Consider the following 16,776-nt stretch of genomic DNA (forward strand, 5'->3'; position numbering starts at 1 on the left):
TTTAATGAACCAGTCTGAACCTGCAGCACTCAGTTCAAAGATCAACTGCTGCATGTTTATATGACTTTATATGATTCATGTTAAAGTTTAACTCACAGCAGCATCCTGCTACGACTCTGTCACACTGGAACAACCCTGAGAACAAATAAAGCTCCTCATCACTGACTGAAACACTGTTATTGGATTTAAAAGGAGACATGAATTCACCTCCAGGGTTGGAAATGAAGCCAGCAGGAAGGTTTCATATTGTTGACCTGTTAGAGATAAAAACCATCAGTGGTTCTGGTCCATTTAAACCACAGGGGTTAGACTGGGTCTTTAAAGCCCCTTTCAAACATTAAATACATAACGTTGCTGTTTTCATGTATTTGATAAAGTGACACCATTTAGTCATTCAGACAAAGGAGATTTATGTTGATGTTCCTTACAGCCTCATTCAGACATGACGCCACATTTAGAGAAAGAGACTCGATAAGAGAGATAATCTCTCTGTGTAAGGTTTAGCGGAGGACAACATGTGAAAAGTGCTGAGTAAAGGACAACACAAGTCCATGTGATGTCTTCTGTGGACAGGATGAAGGCCGGAAGGTTTTATTACCTCAACATAACTCAGTAGTTTTGTTGCCTAAACCTAACTAAGTAGTTTTGTTGCCTAAATCTAACTAAGTAGTTTTGTTGCCTAAACCTAACTGAGTCGTTTTGTTGCCTCAACATAACTAAGTAGTTTTGTTGCATAAACCTAACTAAGTAGTTTTGTTGCCTCAACATAATTAAGTAGTTGTGTTGCCTAAACATAACTAAGTCGTTTTGTTGCCTAAACCTAACTAAGTAGTTTTGTTGCCTCAACATAACTAAGTAGTTTTGTTGCCTCAACATAACTCAGTAGTTTTGTTGCCTAAACCTAACTAAGTAGTTTTGTTGCCTCAACATTATTAAGTAGTTTTGTTGCCTAAAACTAACTAAGTTGTTTTGTTGTCTAAACCTAAGTAGTTTTGTTGCCTCAACATAACTCAATAGTTTTGTTACCAAAAACTAACTAAGTCGTTTTTTGCCTCAACATAACTAAGTAGTTAGTTTTGTTTTAAAAATGAGGAATAACTTTTTGTGAGAAATCATATGACCCGTTTTATGACAATCCGTTGCTCAACTCTGTTCATCATTGGAAAGGGATTTTTCATAACATCAGCAGGAATGTTCGGACTGAATTTAAATAAATAAGTACTTTCAATAAAGTTAAAGAATTTCATATCTGTGAAATAAATCCGTTCCCAAGTTTAGATTATGTTCCGTCTGAGTCCTATTCTCATGTATTTGATGTCTCTACTCAGTCTAGGAACATTTGGACTCACAGTTCGTCATTCATCTGGGACACTCATAAGAAAGTACCGTCTTATTTTTGATTGTAGAGTCTAACAACAATCAAGTTGATAACTTGATTAAGTTGTTGTGTCTTCTGGTCAAACATCATACTCACAAGGACAGATTTCTTCTTTTTCTTCCCAACAAATACTTGTTTTATATTGTCTGTAAAGTTTCTTAAAAACCAAAAAGCTTCAAAGATATCTAAACATTATGTACAACATTGTCAGATGATTTATTGTTTATTCACTTTTAAGCTGTATACGTCTTCTTTTCTTCTCTCTTAACTTCTGTATCTTTTTACTTCTTTTTAATTTAATTTCATTGTGTTTTTATCTAATACTCCCTGTACTGTTATTTGTATTGTAATATTACTTAATAAAGTTTGGAAATAAAAAATATTAAGTGCTGCCTCAGTAGTGTGAATGCTGATTAAATGATCTTTATTGTGAGTAAATATTATCTGTCTGTATTTGCAGGCAGCAGCACCCTCCAGCAGCTGAACTCCACACTGCAGTCAGCGCATCGTCTAGTCGCCATAGTAACACAGTAAAGACCGGAAGAGATGTTTATATTTTATTCAAAATAAAACAGCCTAAAAACGTTTTTGCTTGAAAAACAATCTACCCTTAAAAATTATAAAAATTAAAGCAAAAATAAACCGTTCATGACTTTAGTCTGCTGCTTGCAAATACAACCTTAATATTTACTTAAAATAAAGATACAATTGCACATTGTACCAGTGTTATGTCTGTTAGTATCAGACTAACAAACCAGAACTGAAACACTATGTGTGTTTATTGTGCATTTATAGAATAATATCTGCAGATATTTAGTATTAATTACAGGGACAATAAACACAGTTTTACATTTCTTGTTAATTAATTCCAATGAATTGCTACCTATGGAGTAGTTTAGTGAGTGCACAGTATGTCATAAAAGAGGCAACATACCGTATATGAGAGCATATTTTCTATTGTCTGTCATGTTTATTTTATTGTCAGTAGGCCTAAATATATTTATTTATTTATTTATTTATTAATATTTTCTTCTCTATGTTATGTTAATGTGTTTTATGATTATTTACTTTCATGTCTATTTAATCTCACCAGCACAGTCCTTAAAAAAACCTTAATGTAATATGTTTTACGTTTTGTTATATATGCAGATATATTCTAACTAACAAATATAATTTCCCAACAAACAAACAATACAAAATAAATAAATAAACAAACGATAAATAGATTATTAAATGGAACTGTTATTTCAAGGAAATTATTTTACAGATCAACAGCTGCTTTTAAACTGAACACAACTAACAGAACTTTATGTTACATATAAACAAATATTTAATACGTCATATGTATATATAAGTTTATAAATGGATCGGTACTGTCAACCTGGTTATTTGAATTACTGAAGAGATCCTATTCCTTTTATTTTTATTATTTATATTTTATTTATTTTATATTTATTTACTTATCTATTTTTCTTCTGTCTAAGTGTTTTCCTTATTTTTTTCTCTTTTTGTTAGGTTCTATTGTCAGCATATTGTCGTGTTTGTCATGTGTAGTTTGCCTGTATTAAAAGAAAATACAGCTTTATATTATTATTATTAATAATTAGCACCAAACTACACAGTTCTTTCCAATAAACGTGCTGGGAAATTATTAGAAAATATTGGACCCGTAAAATAAGCAACTGTTGAACCATAAGTCAAACAACGAGTGAATTAATTAATTGTATTATATTAATATTAATAATAAACTGAGCATGCTTTATACGCGTCTTATTTTGAAAGCGGAAGTATCTCCCCGTGTATTTCCGGTAGTTTCATGTGTTTGTTGTCGGTTGGTGTCGGTGTCGGTGCCAGCCTGCCCCGTTACTCTCGGTTCGTGTCGGTGGTTTTAACGGCGGACTGTCCGGGAGCTCCAGGAACACATTCATGGAGGAACCGTGAAGTTTTTACCGGAGAGGAACCGGAGGAAGAAGAAGAAGAAGAAGGAGGTGAGAAACGCAACTTACTGCCAGTTAACCGTTAACGTCTACCGTTACCGTCTTTTGTTCCTCGCGCTCCGTCCGTTCCCATGGTGAAGCTTCATCAGCTCGCGAGACTCACCGGACAGACCGCAGGACGTTTTAACGGTGTTTATATTATTGTTTATCACGTTAGACTGCATCAGTCACGGAGGTATTTACTGTTCTCTTGAAGTTGTTTATTGTTTATTTAAATAAATGACTTGATAAATAAATAAATAAATCATTAAATGTTGCAAAAATAATATTAAAAATAAATGTAGCCATTAAATAATTAATAACATGGGACATAAATTGATATTTCTGTTTTAATCTGCTTCTTTGTTTATTTATTTTTGTATTAATTCACTTATTTATTTTGTTTTTATTTATTTTTGAAGTAGAAGTACTAAAGTATTAACATCCAATATACTTAAAGTACCAAAAGTAAAAGTTCTCATTCTGCACAATAATCTATTCATATTATTTTTCTTATTTTATCTGATAATTTATTCATATTTTTCCTGATATTTAACTGATATTTTTTGATATTTTACTAATATTTTTGGGGGGGATATTTAACCATTTTCTTCTGATACTTTACTCTACTATTTTTGGGATATTTAATTTGTTCATCCCTTTAATTTTTCAGCTGGCAGAGGTGGAGTTACTTTTAATGACTTTTTGGGATGTTTTATATCTTATTTTTTATAAATATTTGTCTAATAATTTATCAATATGATATTTAACTTATATTTTATGATATTTAATACTATTTTTTGGAATATTTTACTAATATTTTGGGGGGATATTTAACCATTTTCTTCTGGTACTTTACTAATATTTTCTGCTATTTTCTGCTATTTTATTTGTTCATCCCTTTAATGTTGCAGCTGGTAAAGGTGGAGCTACTTTTAATGACTTTTTGTTATATTTTATGTGGCCACAAACCAAGAGGGCGATGACCAAAAGTGAAGCCAAAACAGAGCATTTTAAACATCGCAGTCGATCCTGTTCATTTAATTGTGAGAAGCCAAAATCGTGATCACGATAGTCGATTAATTGTGCAGCCCTTGTACTTATATATATACAGTATATAAAAAAAACAAAAAAAAAACGAAGCATTCGAATACTGATTTTTGTGGTCGATTACCATGACAACAGCCAAAGCTTCGAAGCATTCGGGTCAGCCCTAATATAATGTCATGTCATGTTATTCCACGTCATCTCATCTTATCTCATATCATATTATCATATATTACATCATGTCGTGTTGTCTCTTGTCTGAATAACAGCTTCAGTAAATGTTGTGATTGTTCCTCTTCAGTAAATGTCCTGGGATATTTGTCCCTGCAGGTGTTTCAACGTTGCAGCGTGATGCATTGTGATGGAGGAGGCGGAGCACAGCCACTACGTCGCCCAGCTGAAGGTGGAGTTCGACAGCTGCGACACGACGGCCACTGGCTTCCTGGACCGAGACGAGCTGACGGCGCTCTGCAGGAAACTGCAGCTGGACGCTCACCTGCCGCTGCTCCTCGACACACTGCTGGGAGGACGCCCCTACGCCAGGGTAACACGCACACTGTTACTGGTTACGTTTGGACTTTAAACACAAGATTAGCAGTTTATAAAATACAATACATCATTCCAGAGGTAACTACTAACAGTAGCCTGTATGAAATAGTTTAAATGAGCTCCACCTACTTTTACGTAAGTAAATTATCTGAATACTTCTTTGACTCCTGACGGTCATAGATTGGGCCTTAAAATGTCCTTAAATTACTCCTATTTAGATTAAATGTATACTGTAACTCTTCGTTGATGACCAGCTCTCACTTTTTAGCCTCTTTTAGCTTCTTGTTTTGGTTTTCTGATAAAGCCACTGTACACTACCTGCTAGAGACACCAGAGGCCAAACAGAGCTAAAAGAGAGTGAATATTAGACTTCACAAAGACTCCTAATGAATCATCATGTTGTCACATGTTAAACACGACTACTTTATAAGATGAATACATGTTAGAGCTGTATTAAACAAATAAACTGTTTGACCTTCAGGTGAACTTTGAGGAGTTTAAAGAAGGCTTTGTGGCCGTTCTGTCTCGCTCTCTGGACTTCAGCACATCAGAGGATGACAGCAGCTACCTGGAGCCAGGTAAGACACCAGACAGAGACCAGGGTTGGTGGTTTCTATCCTAGAAAAGTAGGATGTTCAGACTCAATCCAGCAGTGAATCGATCTACTAACGAGTATTGTGTGTGTATCACAGCCTCATATATCTTCTTCCTCTGTGTCATAGAGCTCTATAGTTGTCCTCTTTGGATTTTTTTTGGAGATTTTTTACTAATATTTTTTCACATATTTACTAATAATTTTCAGCAATTTTCATACTTAAATAAAAATAAAATATTTGGAAAATATGTGGGAAAAATGTCGGAAAATTATGTGAAAAATATCTTAAAAGTATTAGTAAAATATGTGGAAAAATTAGTGAAGAATGTCAGAAAAATATGTGAAATATATCCGAAAATTATGAGTAAGATATTTGAAGTGAGTGAATGAGTGAAAAATGTCTGAAAAAATCTGAATATTATTACTAAAATATGTGGATAAATTTGTGGAAAATGTCGGAAAAATGTGTGAAATAAATCCGAAATCTTTTTGTAAAATATTTGATGAATATAAGTGACACATGATCAAAAAACATCAGTGCCATATGTATGAAATAATGGGGGAAAAAATTGAAAAATTATTGAAAAATATGTGAACATTATCTGAGAGTTATTATTAAAATATGTGGAAAAAAATTGTGAAAAATGTCAGAAGAATATGTGAAATATATCCCAAAAATATTAGTAAAACATTTAAAAAATATGAGTGAAAAATGTCGGAAAACTATTACGAATAATATCTGGAAATTATCCGTAAAACATGTGGAAAAATTTCAGAAAAATATATGAAAGATATCTGAAAATGATTAGTAGTCCCAAACAAAGTCGCTATTTCCTCTTGTTGTTTTGATAGAAACTACAGTGAGCAGCGGTTTGAGGGAATTACTGATGAAACTATATATTTTTGTTCTTAAAGATTTCCGTCTTCAGTAGGAACCAATGGGCTTGGAGCTGAGAGACACAGACAGGAAGTCAGACAGTGTTGAGAGACGCACTAACATGTTGTTTGATTTGTTGACAATTAGAAAAATATAGAATAACAGCAGACTGATTTCAGAATTATCTATCTTGTTCAGATGGATAAACTAGAAAACTATTTGTTGTGAGTACTGGCTGCCCTGTACTATAGTACACAGCACCACTAGAGTACACAATACCACTACAGTGTACTGTATATACTGTATATATATACAGTATATCCAGCAGTATAAGCGTCAGGGACGGTGGTGGTTGTGGTGGCTGAGCTGCAGACATGTTGGATGTTGGGTCCTTATTACACTGAAGCTATTTCTGTATCTTTTTGCTCCATCTTCTCACCACAGCTACAGTAAAACAGCACAATGTAGTTTTGGCTGATGCTGCAGCAGTAACAGTCTGATGACATCATCACTGTGGGACTGATCAGTATTGATCAGCTGCTGTGCTTCACATTGAAAGAACCATGGATCTGTGTTTTTCACATGTTTTAGCTGCCATTCAGGTTTGCTTTTCATTAGCGCTGATCTAAACTGTCTCACTAGGTTTTACATTGAGTCCTTTTACTTTATTTCTTCTTTCTTATGAAAACACAGGGAGGGTTTTAAAATCTCTTCCTGTTGGGTGCGTTCAGGGAAGCTGACGTTTGTTCTGTCAGTGATTTATGAATTATGATGGAGACCTGAAGGTCTTATTCAAAGTGGTTTTCTTTATTTTTGAGGTTCTCTGTGCCATACAGCTCTATTGTTGTCCTTTTCAGATATTTTTTGGGCATTTTTCACTAATATTTTTCACATCTTGACTCATATATTTTTCACATATTCTTCTGACATTTTCACAATTGTATATTTCCCTATGCATATTATATATTTTTAACAAGTGAAATAAAAAAAATAGTGTAAAATATTCAGAAAATATGTGAAAAATATTTTAAATTTATTAGTAAAATATTTGAAAAATATTGGGAAAATTATTCAAAAAATATGAGAAATATATCAGAAAAATACCGGTAAACTATTTGAAAAATATTAGTAAAAAATGTCGGAAAAAATATGTGAAATATATTCAAAAAACATTAGTCAATTTTTTTAAGAATATTGGTAAAACTGACATTTGTTCTGTCAGTGATTTATGAATTATGTTGGAGACGTGAAGGTCTTATTCATAGTGGCTTTCTTTATTTTGGAGGTTTTGTGGAGAATTGTTTGCGATTGTAAACGATGCCGTCTGGATCTGCCTCACATATGAATGAGTTGTGTGCTTGAAACTATAAGAAAAAGAGCTGCTGGATTGAAACCTTTTAACTTCACTGATCCCATGCTGAGAAGCTCATGTGTTACTGCAGCAAAAAGACGTACATGAGCAGATGCAGAGTATACGTAGATACGTTATCTTAAAAACTAGAATACTATATACAGTATGAGCATCCACTCTATACTGAAGGAAATCAGAGGATTTGAGTTTTATTTCCTGCTGTCTTTGGCTCCTTCTGGTCCAAGAATGTCCCAGTTTGTTAGTGGGTGTGTTGGGAGCTCTGTGCTGGTCTCAGTCTGGTTAAAGAAATTCTGGTTCTGGTTCTGCTGCTGAGGATTCCTGTGTGACACATTTTGGCTCCAACCTTTAATTTGCTCCTTGTTTCTGGCTCTGAGTCTCCACAGTGACTCTGCAGCCTCACTGACCTACATACAACCTGTCTGTCTGCCTTTGTGTCTCCAGTTGTCCCAGAGGAGGTGAAGCCAAAGTTCGTGAAGGGAACAAAGCGTTATGGCCGCCGCTCCCGTCCCGACAGTAGGCCCGATGCCGCGATGACCTGCGACTCGGAGGACTCGCCGCCGTCCAGAACCGAGGCCACAGACTCATCACCTTCTGGCGTCCGCAGGGCTAAACTGAGACGGTCGACGTCTCTGGAGAGTGTTGAGGTGAGATGCACAGTTTACGTCCTCCTCTTCACATATTTATTCTAGGGCTGTCAATCGGTTCAAATATTTTATCAGGATTAATCGCAAATCAGTCGAACATTTTTTATCTGTTCAAAATGTACCTTAAAGGGAGATTTGTCAAGTATATAATACTCTTATCAACATGGGAGTGGACAAATACGCTGCTTTATGCAAATGTATGTACAGTATATATTTATTATTGGAAATCAATTAAAAACACAAAACAATGACAGATATTGTCCAGGTACCCTCACAGGTACTGCATTTAGCATAAACAATATGCTCCTTTGAAAATGGCCTTGACAGTTTTTCCTCGCCAAAATTTAGCATAAGTTTGGAGCTTTATTTAACCTCCTTCCCAACAAGCTAGTATGACATGTTTGGTACCGATGGATTCCTTAGGTTTTCTAGTTTCACTCTTGGTTTAATAATGAACCCGCTACAACCTAAAAAGTTGTGTTGATGCGTTAAAGAAATTAGTGGCATTGAAGCTAATTTCCGCTAACGCGTTATAATGGCGTTAACTTGACAGCCCTAATTTATTCATTTCCAAAAACATTTGTTCCTTTTGTTCCTTCATCATCTTCCTATCGTCATGACATCATGTTCCTGCCGCTGTCATGATGCTGTGTGACCTCTGACCTTTGACCTGAGTACTGCTGATTGTGATAAAGGAGTCAAAGCTTACTCCACTTGTTTGACCTCCTCGCTGAGACTGTGTGGCGCTGATGGATGATGATGATGATGATGATGATGATGATGATGTGAAAGTAAGCAGGAGGCTCCAGCTGAGACTCACCATGAACACACACACACACACACACACACACACACACACACTTTGTCTGAAAGCTCATTGTGTGTCTTTGTGTTGGCTGCTTTGGTTCGTCTCAGATATCCGACGTGCTGCGATTCTGCTGCAGTTTCTGCAGTCGAGGCCGTGAAATACCTGAAGGGGGGAGGAGGAGGAGGAGGAGGGAGGAGCCGGCTGGGGGAGGTTTGGTGGTTTTGGGGGCGTTGGAGGTTTTTCAGGAAGTGGGATTGTGAGGAATGTGGCTGCTGGCAGACGCTCTGTGCTGGTTTGGCTGCAGATCAAAGATGCTTCACTCGGTTTCTTCTTTTGTTTTGGTGGAAAAAGAAGCTTCTCAGCTGCTTTTTAGTGATGATATAAAAACACAGTTTTCTTCTGTGAGCTTCTGACTGCAGCAGCTGGATTCATGTTCTTTAAACAAAACTGCAGCTTTTCTCTGTTGTTTTATTCAGACTCCTCCTCCTCCTCTTCTTGTTCTTCTTCAACACTGATCACAATCTGAGTCCTTTAATATCCATCTGATACTTACATTGACCGTAATGTTTATAAGTTTATCTGATATAAAGTTTAACTGGAGAATGTGATGTGAGATCATCTAGAGAGAAGAGGTCTCACTCTGTTGGAGTTGTTGGAATTACAGAAACAGAGTGGAGCTTCTTCCCTCACGGCTGAGTGCAGACAGATCTTTAACCCTTTCAGACCCACTATAGACCCGCTTTAGTCTTTTTAGGGGGGTACAGGAGGTCTTTAGGGGGCGATAGCAGGTCAACAGTAGATGTCACATAGAAGTGGTGTACATCATCTGAAAGATGGGAACCTGAAGAGTAATTTGAGATGCAGCTCAGCACTGAATGCCATGTTCTTCTAGTCATAAATCAGAAATAAACATGAATTAATTAATTAAGAGAATAAATACAATTCATTTGCCCCCTGTGCCTTACTTTGCGCCCAGATTATGCCCCGCTTAACAAGCAAAATTGGAGTTGGACACGCCCTAAATTACCTTTAGACCTCCGCTATAGATCGTTAAAATAGGTCCCATAATCTTTAAGAAACAAACTCTGTTTTTCTAATGGAGCTCAACGCCTGCCTGCTGTCATTTTGTTTCACATATTTTTCAGACATTTTTATATTTATTTTAATAATTTTTGGATATTTTTCTAATATTCTTCAGACATTTTCTGCTATTTTTTCTGCTATTTTACTAATAATTTTGATATTTTTAAAATATTTTTCACAATTCTTTTTCACATATTTTACAAAAAAATTGGGGATATTTTTCTAATCTAATATAGATTTTTTTGTTGGATATTTTTCAAATTTTTTGGACATTGTTTTTTCATTCATGAGGAGTTGGACACTCCCTAAATGCGCCTTGCACTTTAGACCATGACCTATAGATTGTTAAAATAGGGCCCATAATCTTTTGAAACAAACTGTTTTTCTTGTGGAGCTCAACGCCTGCGTGCTGTGATTTTGTTTCACATATCTTTCGGATATGGGTTAAATAGGGCCCAGAGTCGTAGAGCAGAGTAAAGACAGAATAGAGACAGAGTAGAGGAGAGTACAGTCAGCAATGTTTCTATCTGCTGCTGTTACATCATCGGAGTGACTCTACTTTCTGGGTCTCTCTGTTTAAAATATTGAAGAGTTTTTATGTAACTGTGCTCTGTGAAGCCTGCAGATTAAATACTGTAACTCTCTCAGCTGTCACTGTGGATTTCATTTGGCTCCAGCAGCTGAAATCTCTGTAAATACTTCAGCGTTTAGTCAGTTACATAAAGGGCTTAAAGAGACAGATGCTGTTTACAGTATGAAGACAGGGAGACATCATAGTTGGTGCAGTACTGCTTGTTTTTGTGGTAGTGTTTGTTTGTTTGTTTTGGAAAAGCAGACGTCATGTCAAAATGTTTAGCAAGAAACACACAACTGAATTCACATTTTAGTTTTGGAGAAAATACTGTATATAAATACACCTTTTAAGGAGGTTAAATAATGCTCCAAAGTTACACTAAATTTTTTAAAAACTGGCATGGCTGTTTTCAAAGGGGTCCCTGTGAGGGAGACCCGTGGGTAGTTTGGAGCATTATTTAACCTCCTTCACGACCAGCTAGTATGACATGGTTGGTTTAAAACTGAGCCCGCTACAACTTAAAAATCAGAAGTTGTGTTAATGCGTTAAAGAAAATTAGTGGCGTTAAAACAAATTTGCTTCGTTCAGCCTCCGTCAAAGTCTGTTTGTTTTCATTTTTTCGGGCACTCTGCTCCCCTGAACGCTATTCCATAGAAACCTTTTCTGGGACCATAAAGAGCCGACGGAGGTGAAGGAGTGCTAGAATTCAACTGTTCCTTTAAATGAATCTGGTTTGAACATAAATAATAAACTCTGGTGTGAGAGGAAAAGTCACAGGTTCAGTTTCAGACGTTTCACATGCTAAGCTCTTCGGCGTGACAACCAGGCGTCTACACACACACACACACACACACTCTCAGCTCATACATTATGTTCAGTCTGGCAGAAGTAATGACCGCTCAGGAATCCTTCAGATCACTGTTTGGTCTGTTGACATTACTGTGCGCACACACACACACACACACACACACACACACACACACACACTTCTATAGTTTTCTCCCAGCATTCTCTTGTCCACGCTGAACACACTCTTTCATAACACTTTCTGCTGTTTATTCAGACTAGTTTAATGGGCTGGTGAACACATAGATACACGCACACACACACACACACACACACACACACACACACACACACACACACAGTGTGTTACAGGCTGTCATTGACCTCCATGTTTTCTCTGCAGAGCCTGAAGTCTGACGAGGAGGCAGGAAGTCCGAAGGAGAACATCCAGCCAGACTTTCAGTCTAAAGGTACTCTTTATAATCTTTACTCACGTTTCCCTGTAGTTTAATCAAAGAGCGTATATTGATAAGAAGTGAAAGTCAATTGATGGTTACATTGCAAAGTCGTTGTCCAGCAGCAGAGCTACGCTTCCACCATTTTGGACTGAAAGTTTTACTTTTGTACGTCACTTTGTAGACGGACGTTTTACTGGCGTCCGTCTACAAAGTGACGTACAAAAGTAAAACTAGAATTATTTCTATTCTATTGTCATATTTAATGTCTCTACTGAAATGTCCTGTGTTGAACAATAAAATATTATAAATATAATGTTTTCAGTCCAAAATGGCGGCAGCGGCTGTTGTCAAAAAAACACTGTAGTTTTGTCTCTTTGCTTCTAGACTCTTTGACGATATTTTGATCTGTAATTTTAAAGCTTTTTCTTTATTTGTAGAGTTGAAGATGTTTCTCAAGTGTCTCTCTCTGTGGTACCAGTATCACTTTATATTTGATAAATTTTTGTCTGATAATTTTTTAATATTTTTCTGATATTTAACCCATATTTGAATGATATTTTACTAATATTTTTGGGGGGATATTTTACTGATATTTTACAATTTTTTTGTCCGATACTTTACTAATATTTTTCTCTTATTTTACTGATATTGGTGCGATATTTTATTTGTTCATCACTTTAATGTTGCAGCTGGTAAAGGTGAAGCTACTTTTAATAACTTTTTGTGATATTTTACGAATATTTTCGAATATTTTAATAATTTCTGATAATTAATATTTTTTCAGATTTTTAATTTATAATTTTATGATATTTTACCAATACATTTTTTCAGGTATTTTACTAATGTTTAAGGATATTTTACTGATATTTAAAAAAAATTGTCTGATACTTTACTATTATTCTTCTGCTATTTTTGGGATAATTTATTTGTTCATCACTTTAATGTGTCAGCTGGTGAAGCTACTTTTAATGACTATATATACTGCTGGTAGTTTAATCTATAATAATACATCATCATTTATTAGTTGATTATATTTTGTATGTAGTGGAGTAAAAAGTATAAAAAATAGAACCTAAGTGCAGCACTTGATTGATGTTTCCTCACATACCATCTAATAATATATGAGGTATGAAATGATTTACTAAGTTTTAATTGATTGTAGGTTATTGTAGTTAATCTTGTTAATTATAAGTTGACCCATGAAACCCCTGACCTTGATGATAACCTGGATTTAATTTTTAATTCAGGCTTTATTGATTCTAATGGTTTTATTTATGTTTGCAGGTCCTCAGCAGCAGGAGGTGGAGGTGGAGCTGGGGGTTGTCGTTGGCAGTGGAGGAGGTGGAGGCGTCCTGACAGCGGTGTGTGATCACCTGGACCTACAGCAGCTCAACACAGAGGTGAGACCCCGCCCACAGAAGGACGTTGATGTGATGCTTTATGATGATCAGTAACAGCTGTGAACATTGAAACAGGATCTGGACGTGCTGCTCAGGAAGTTGGATGCCAACCTGGACGGCAGAGTCAGCGTCAGGGACTTCCAGAAGGTTCTACGTGGCTCCGCCCCCGTCTCCTGCTCCACCCCCGTACGATCAGCTGACCTTCAGAGGACGCCACACTGGGTCAGACACTCGCTTACATAATGCACTACCATATAACACTAGCAGAGTTAAAATGATGTACTGCACGGCACAGTTTGATTTGTTGATTGATGGTGCTGTGAGCCAATTTGTCGGTGGGAACCTGACATGAAGTTTGTGAGCTGTGGTGGGCATGGATGGGGGACTGAACGGGCCTCCCGGGCCCAGGGACCCAGGGGGTCAGGGACCCAGGGGATCAGGGGTCCTGACTCACAAAATAACGCTGAAAAATAACAACACAAATGACCACAAGGAGGTGCAAAACAACTACAAGCAGACGTAAAATGACCAAAAGAGACACAGAGTTATTAAAAAGACATGCAAAATAACTATAAAAAGATTTACAAAAAGATGCAAAACGATTACAAATAGATGCAAAACGACTACAAAAAGATGCAAAACGACTACTAAAGGATGCAAAACGACTACAAATAGATGCAAAACGACTACAAGTAGATGCAAAATGACTACATAAAGATGCAAAACGGCTAAAAATATATGCAAAACAACTACATAAAGATGCAAAACTACTAAAAATGTATGCAAAACTACTATAACTAACAACAGATACAGTGAAACCTCTTCATATTTAAAACTGAACCACAGCCACAGAGAGTTTCTGAGTTTACGAGGCGCTCCTGAATGCTGCGTCACCTCTCCTCCAACCAAGCCAACTCTGAGGCTCTGCTGCAGCTGGCAGTCATCAGTCCAATCAGGTGTGAGGGACTCAGGACAACAGGTAGCTGTTGAGACAGGTAGACAGACAGGTAGAAGTCAAGCATGTACTGCCCGTCAGGATTGATCTCAGGCTGTGGTCTGTTAACATGGGTCAGGACCGACACCAGGACCAAAACCAGGACCAAAACCAGGACCTACTGCTACTCTCAGGTGATGTAGAGAGGGTTCATTCACACCTGCACAGTCTATGTGGGACAGATCTACACTGAAACTAAAATAACATCACAGAACGGTTGATACTGTTCGTCTCTTTCAAAGAACTTTAAATATTTCTGATTGCTTTGAGTTTTTTCTCAGATGTTGTTCGGTTGATGATCTTCAAAGTGAATAATATGTGTGACAGAAATAATTACACTAGTGACTAAAACTAAGAAGCATTTTCATTTTAAGACTGAGACTAAATCTAAAATAGCTGCCAAAATTAACACTGAACTGAAGCCGCAATATTGAGCTCTTCAAAGCCACCAGACTCCATTCACAAAAACAGTCATTTTACCTCAACCCACGTCACAACCTTAATATTGGTCAGTTGTTTCCCATAAATTTACGACTATAATCTCCGAGAATGTCCAAGTTTTTTCTCTCGTAAATCTGAGTTAATTCTCAAATATTTACCATTTTAATCTCAAAGAATATCCAAGATTTTTTACGTAAATTTACAACCCCACTTCTTTTAGTTATTTCCAAACTGATCACAGCTAACGTTGACTCAGCTAGTGCTAGCGGTCACATTATTGTCATATTATTGGCGTTTGGACCTGCCCTTTAAGTACTATTTTGAGGTACTTGTACTCTAAGTGTTTTCATTTTCTGATACTTTATACTTTTACTCCACAACATTTATTTGATAGTTTGTAGATTCAAATTAATAATACAAAATATAAACAACAATTTAATAGTGTTTTATTATTATATTAACACTTTACTGATCCCCAGAGGCAAACACGTACTACTTCATGTACTGCTGGGCAGCAGGTTCTGACCTGGTGATTGAGCCCTGCATGGCTCTGAGTGAAAGAGGGCTAATCCAGATTAAATGTTGCCCCAAACAGAAGAAATGTGCTCATTACTGCTGCTCATAAGCTGCTTTGTGTGTAGAAACCGGTTCACGTGTTGAACAGAACCTTTAGTTTAAAAAGCGTCCTGACGTCTGACTCTGGTCTCATATCGCCCATGCAGTCTCAGGCGCCGTTAGAGGAGCGCTCGGCTCGCTCCACCTCGCCCTCCCTGCTGACGGCCACGGTGGGTCAGAGAGTCCTCAGCCGACTGGACGAGGGCTCAGGATGCACCAGCCCCGAGAGGGTCGTCGCCCTCTGGACCGAGGAGGGCATCCGGAACAGCCGGAACATCCTGCAGGTCAGTACATACCACTTCATTCAGAATCACTTTAAGGTCCTTTAGAGTTCTGCTACCAGACCCGGACAGAAAGTAGTGAGTTTGGTCTGTTTTTCTGGCGTAAAGTTCAGTGTTTTCAAATTTAATTTATGAAGAAATGTGTCTCTTTTGCTGATCTTTTGCATCCAGACTTGTCTCTCATTTTGAATCTGGTTCCTGGTTTGTTAAAATACTGGACTCCCTCAAAGCTCCGAGGGTAAAGAAACTTTTAACGAAACTTTGATGTGTTGTCACTTTTTTATTGGTAAATATAGTAACAATGCAAAACATTTGGTGATTTTCATCGCAAATGCTTTTTAGAGTAACCATTTAGTGCATGGTAAATGGTCCCAGACTCTGTCAATAAGCCTCGCAGATAATGAGGCCGTGGATGTGATTCCAGTCCAGACAGACCCACTTCTGGTGTAAATCAGATAGATAGACAGATAGAAGCTCTCTCAGTATATTAATCTCTCTTCTCTGACTGTTCCGTCGTCTCTATCTCTTCTCATGATGAACACTGTCTTTATCTGTCATTGAGCTTCAGCCAAACCACCTAATCATCATCATCCGGAGCAGCTCCTCCTCCTCATTCCTCTGATTCTTTACACAACCTCCGATTTCTCACATTCCTGTGAGACGAGCAACAAGCTGATTCTCTTCAGCAGATATTATATACATTTATATATATATATGTGTGTATGTGTATATATATATATATATAGTCTGGATCTGCTGTCGGCCTCCTCACCTCCACATGTTTCTGAGATTCAGGTTCAGGTTTTTAATCAGAAGACTATAGTAGTATGTATTAAACATGTGGTACATACTCAAGTACTGTACTTCAGTGCTAATGTGTGGTACTTTACTAGAGTAT

At 36.9% G+C, this 16,776-nt stretch overlaps 1 protein-coding gene across 6 annotated transcripts in view; it reads left to right on the plus strand.

Moving 5' to 3' along the window:
• The first annotated feature begins 3,187 nt into the window (after positions 1 to 3,187).
• The window catches only part of ninl (ninein-like), a 34,645-nt gene continuing 21,056 nt past the window's right edge, over positions 3,188 to 16,776 (plus strand). Inside the window, exons 1-8 of one of the 6 annotated variants that reach the window (XM_037782096.1) lie at positions 3,188 to 3,366; positions 4,732 to 4,945; positions 5,432 to 5,528; positions 8,236 to 8,438; positions 12,093 to 12,159; positions 13,432 to 13,547; positions 13,623 to 13,769; positions 15,705 to 15,881. In XM_037782096.1, the coding sequence (XP_037638024.1) occupies positions 4,763 to 4,945; positions 5,432 to 5,528; positions 8,236 to 8,438; positions 12,093 to 12,159; positions 13,432 to 13,547; positions 13,623 to 13,769; positions 15,705 to 15,881 (990 nt within the window). In that variant the 5' untranslated portion in view covers positions 3,188 to 3,366; positions 4,732 to 4,762. Of the gene's footprint in view, positions 3,367 to 3,452; positions 3,551 to 4,731; positions 4,946 to 5,431; positions 5,529 to 8,235; positions 8,439 to 8,824; positions 9,230 to 12,092; positions 12,160 to 13,431; positions 13,548 to 13,622; positions 13,770 to 14,354; positions 14,676 to 15,704; positions 15,882 to 16,776 lie in introns of those variants that run through there. The other 5 variants (XM_037782101.1, XM_037782097.1, XM_037782099.1 and 2 more) reach the window with 5 other exon arrangements.

This window comes from Sebastes umbrosus, chromosome 10 (genome assembly GCF_015220745.1).
Source record: "Sebastes umbrosus isolate fSebUmb1 chromosome 10, fSebUmb1.pri, whole genome shotgun sequence".
Taxonomy (NCBI): domain Eukaryota; kingdom Metazoa; phylum Chordata; class Actinopteri; order Perciformes; family Sebastidae; genus Sebastes; species Sebastes umbrosus.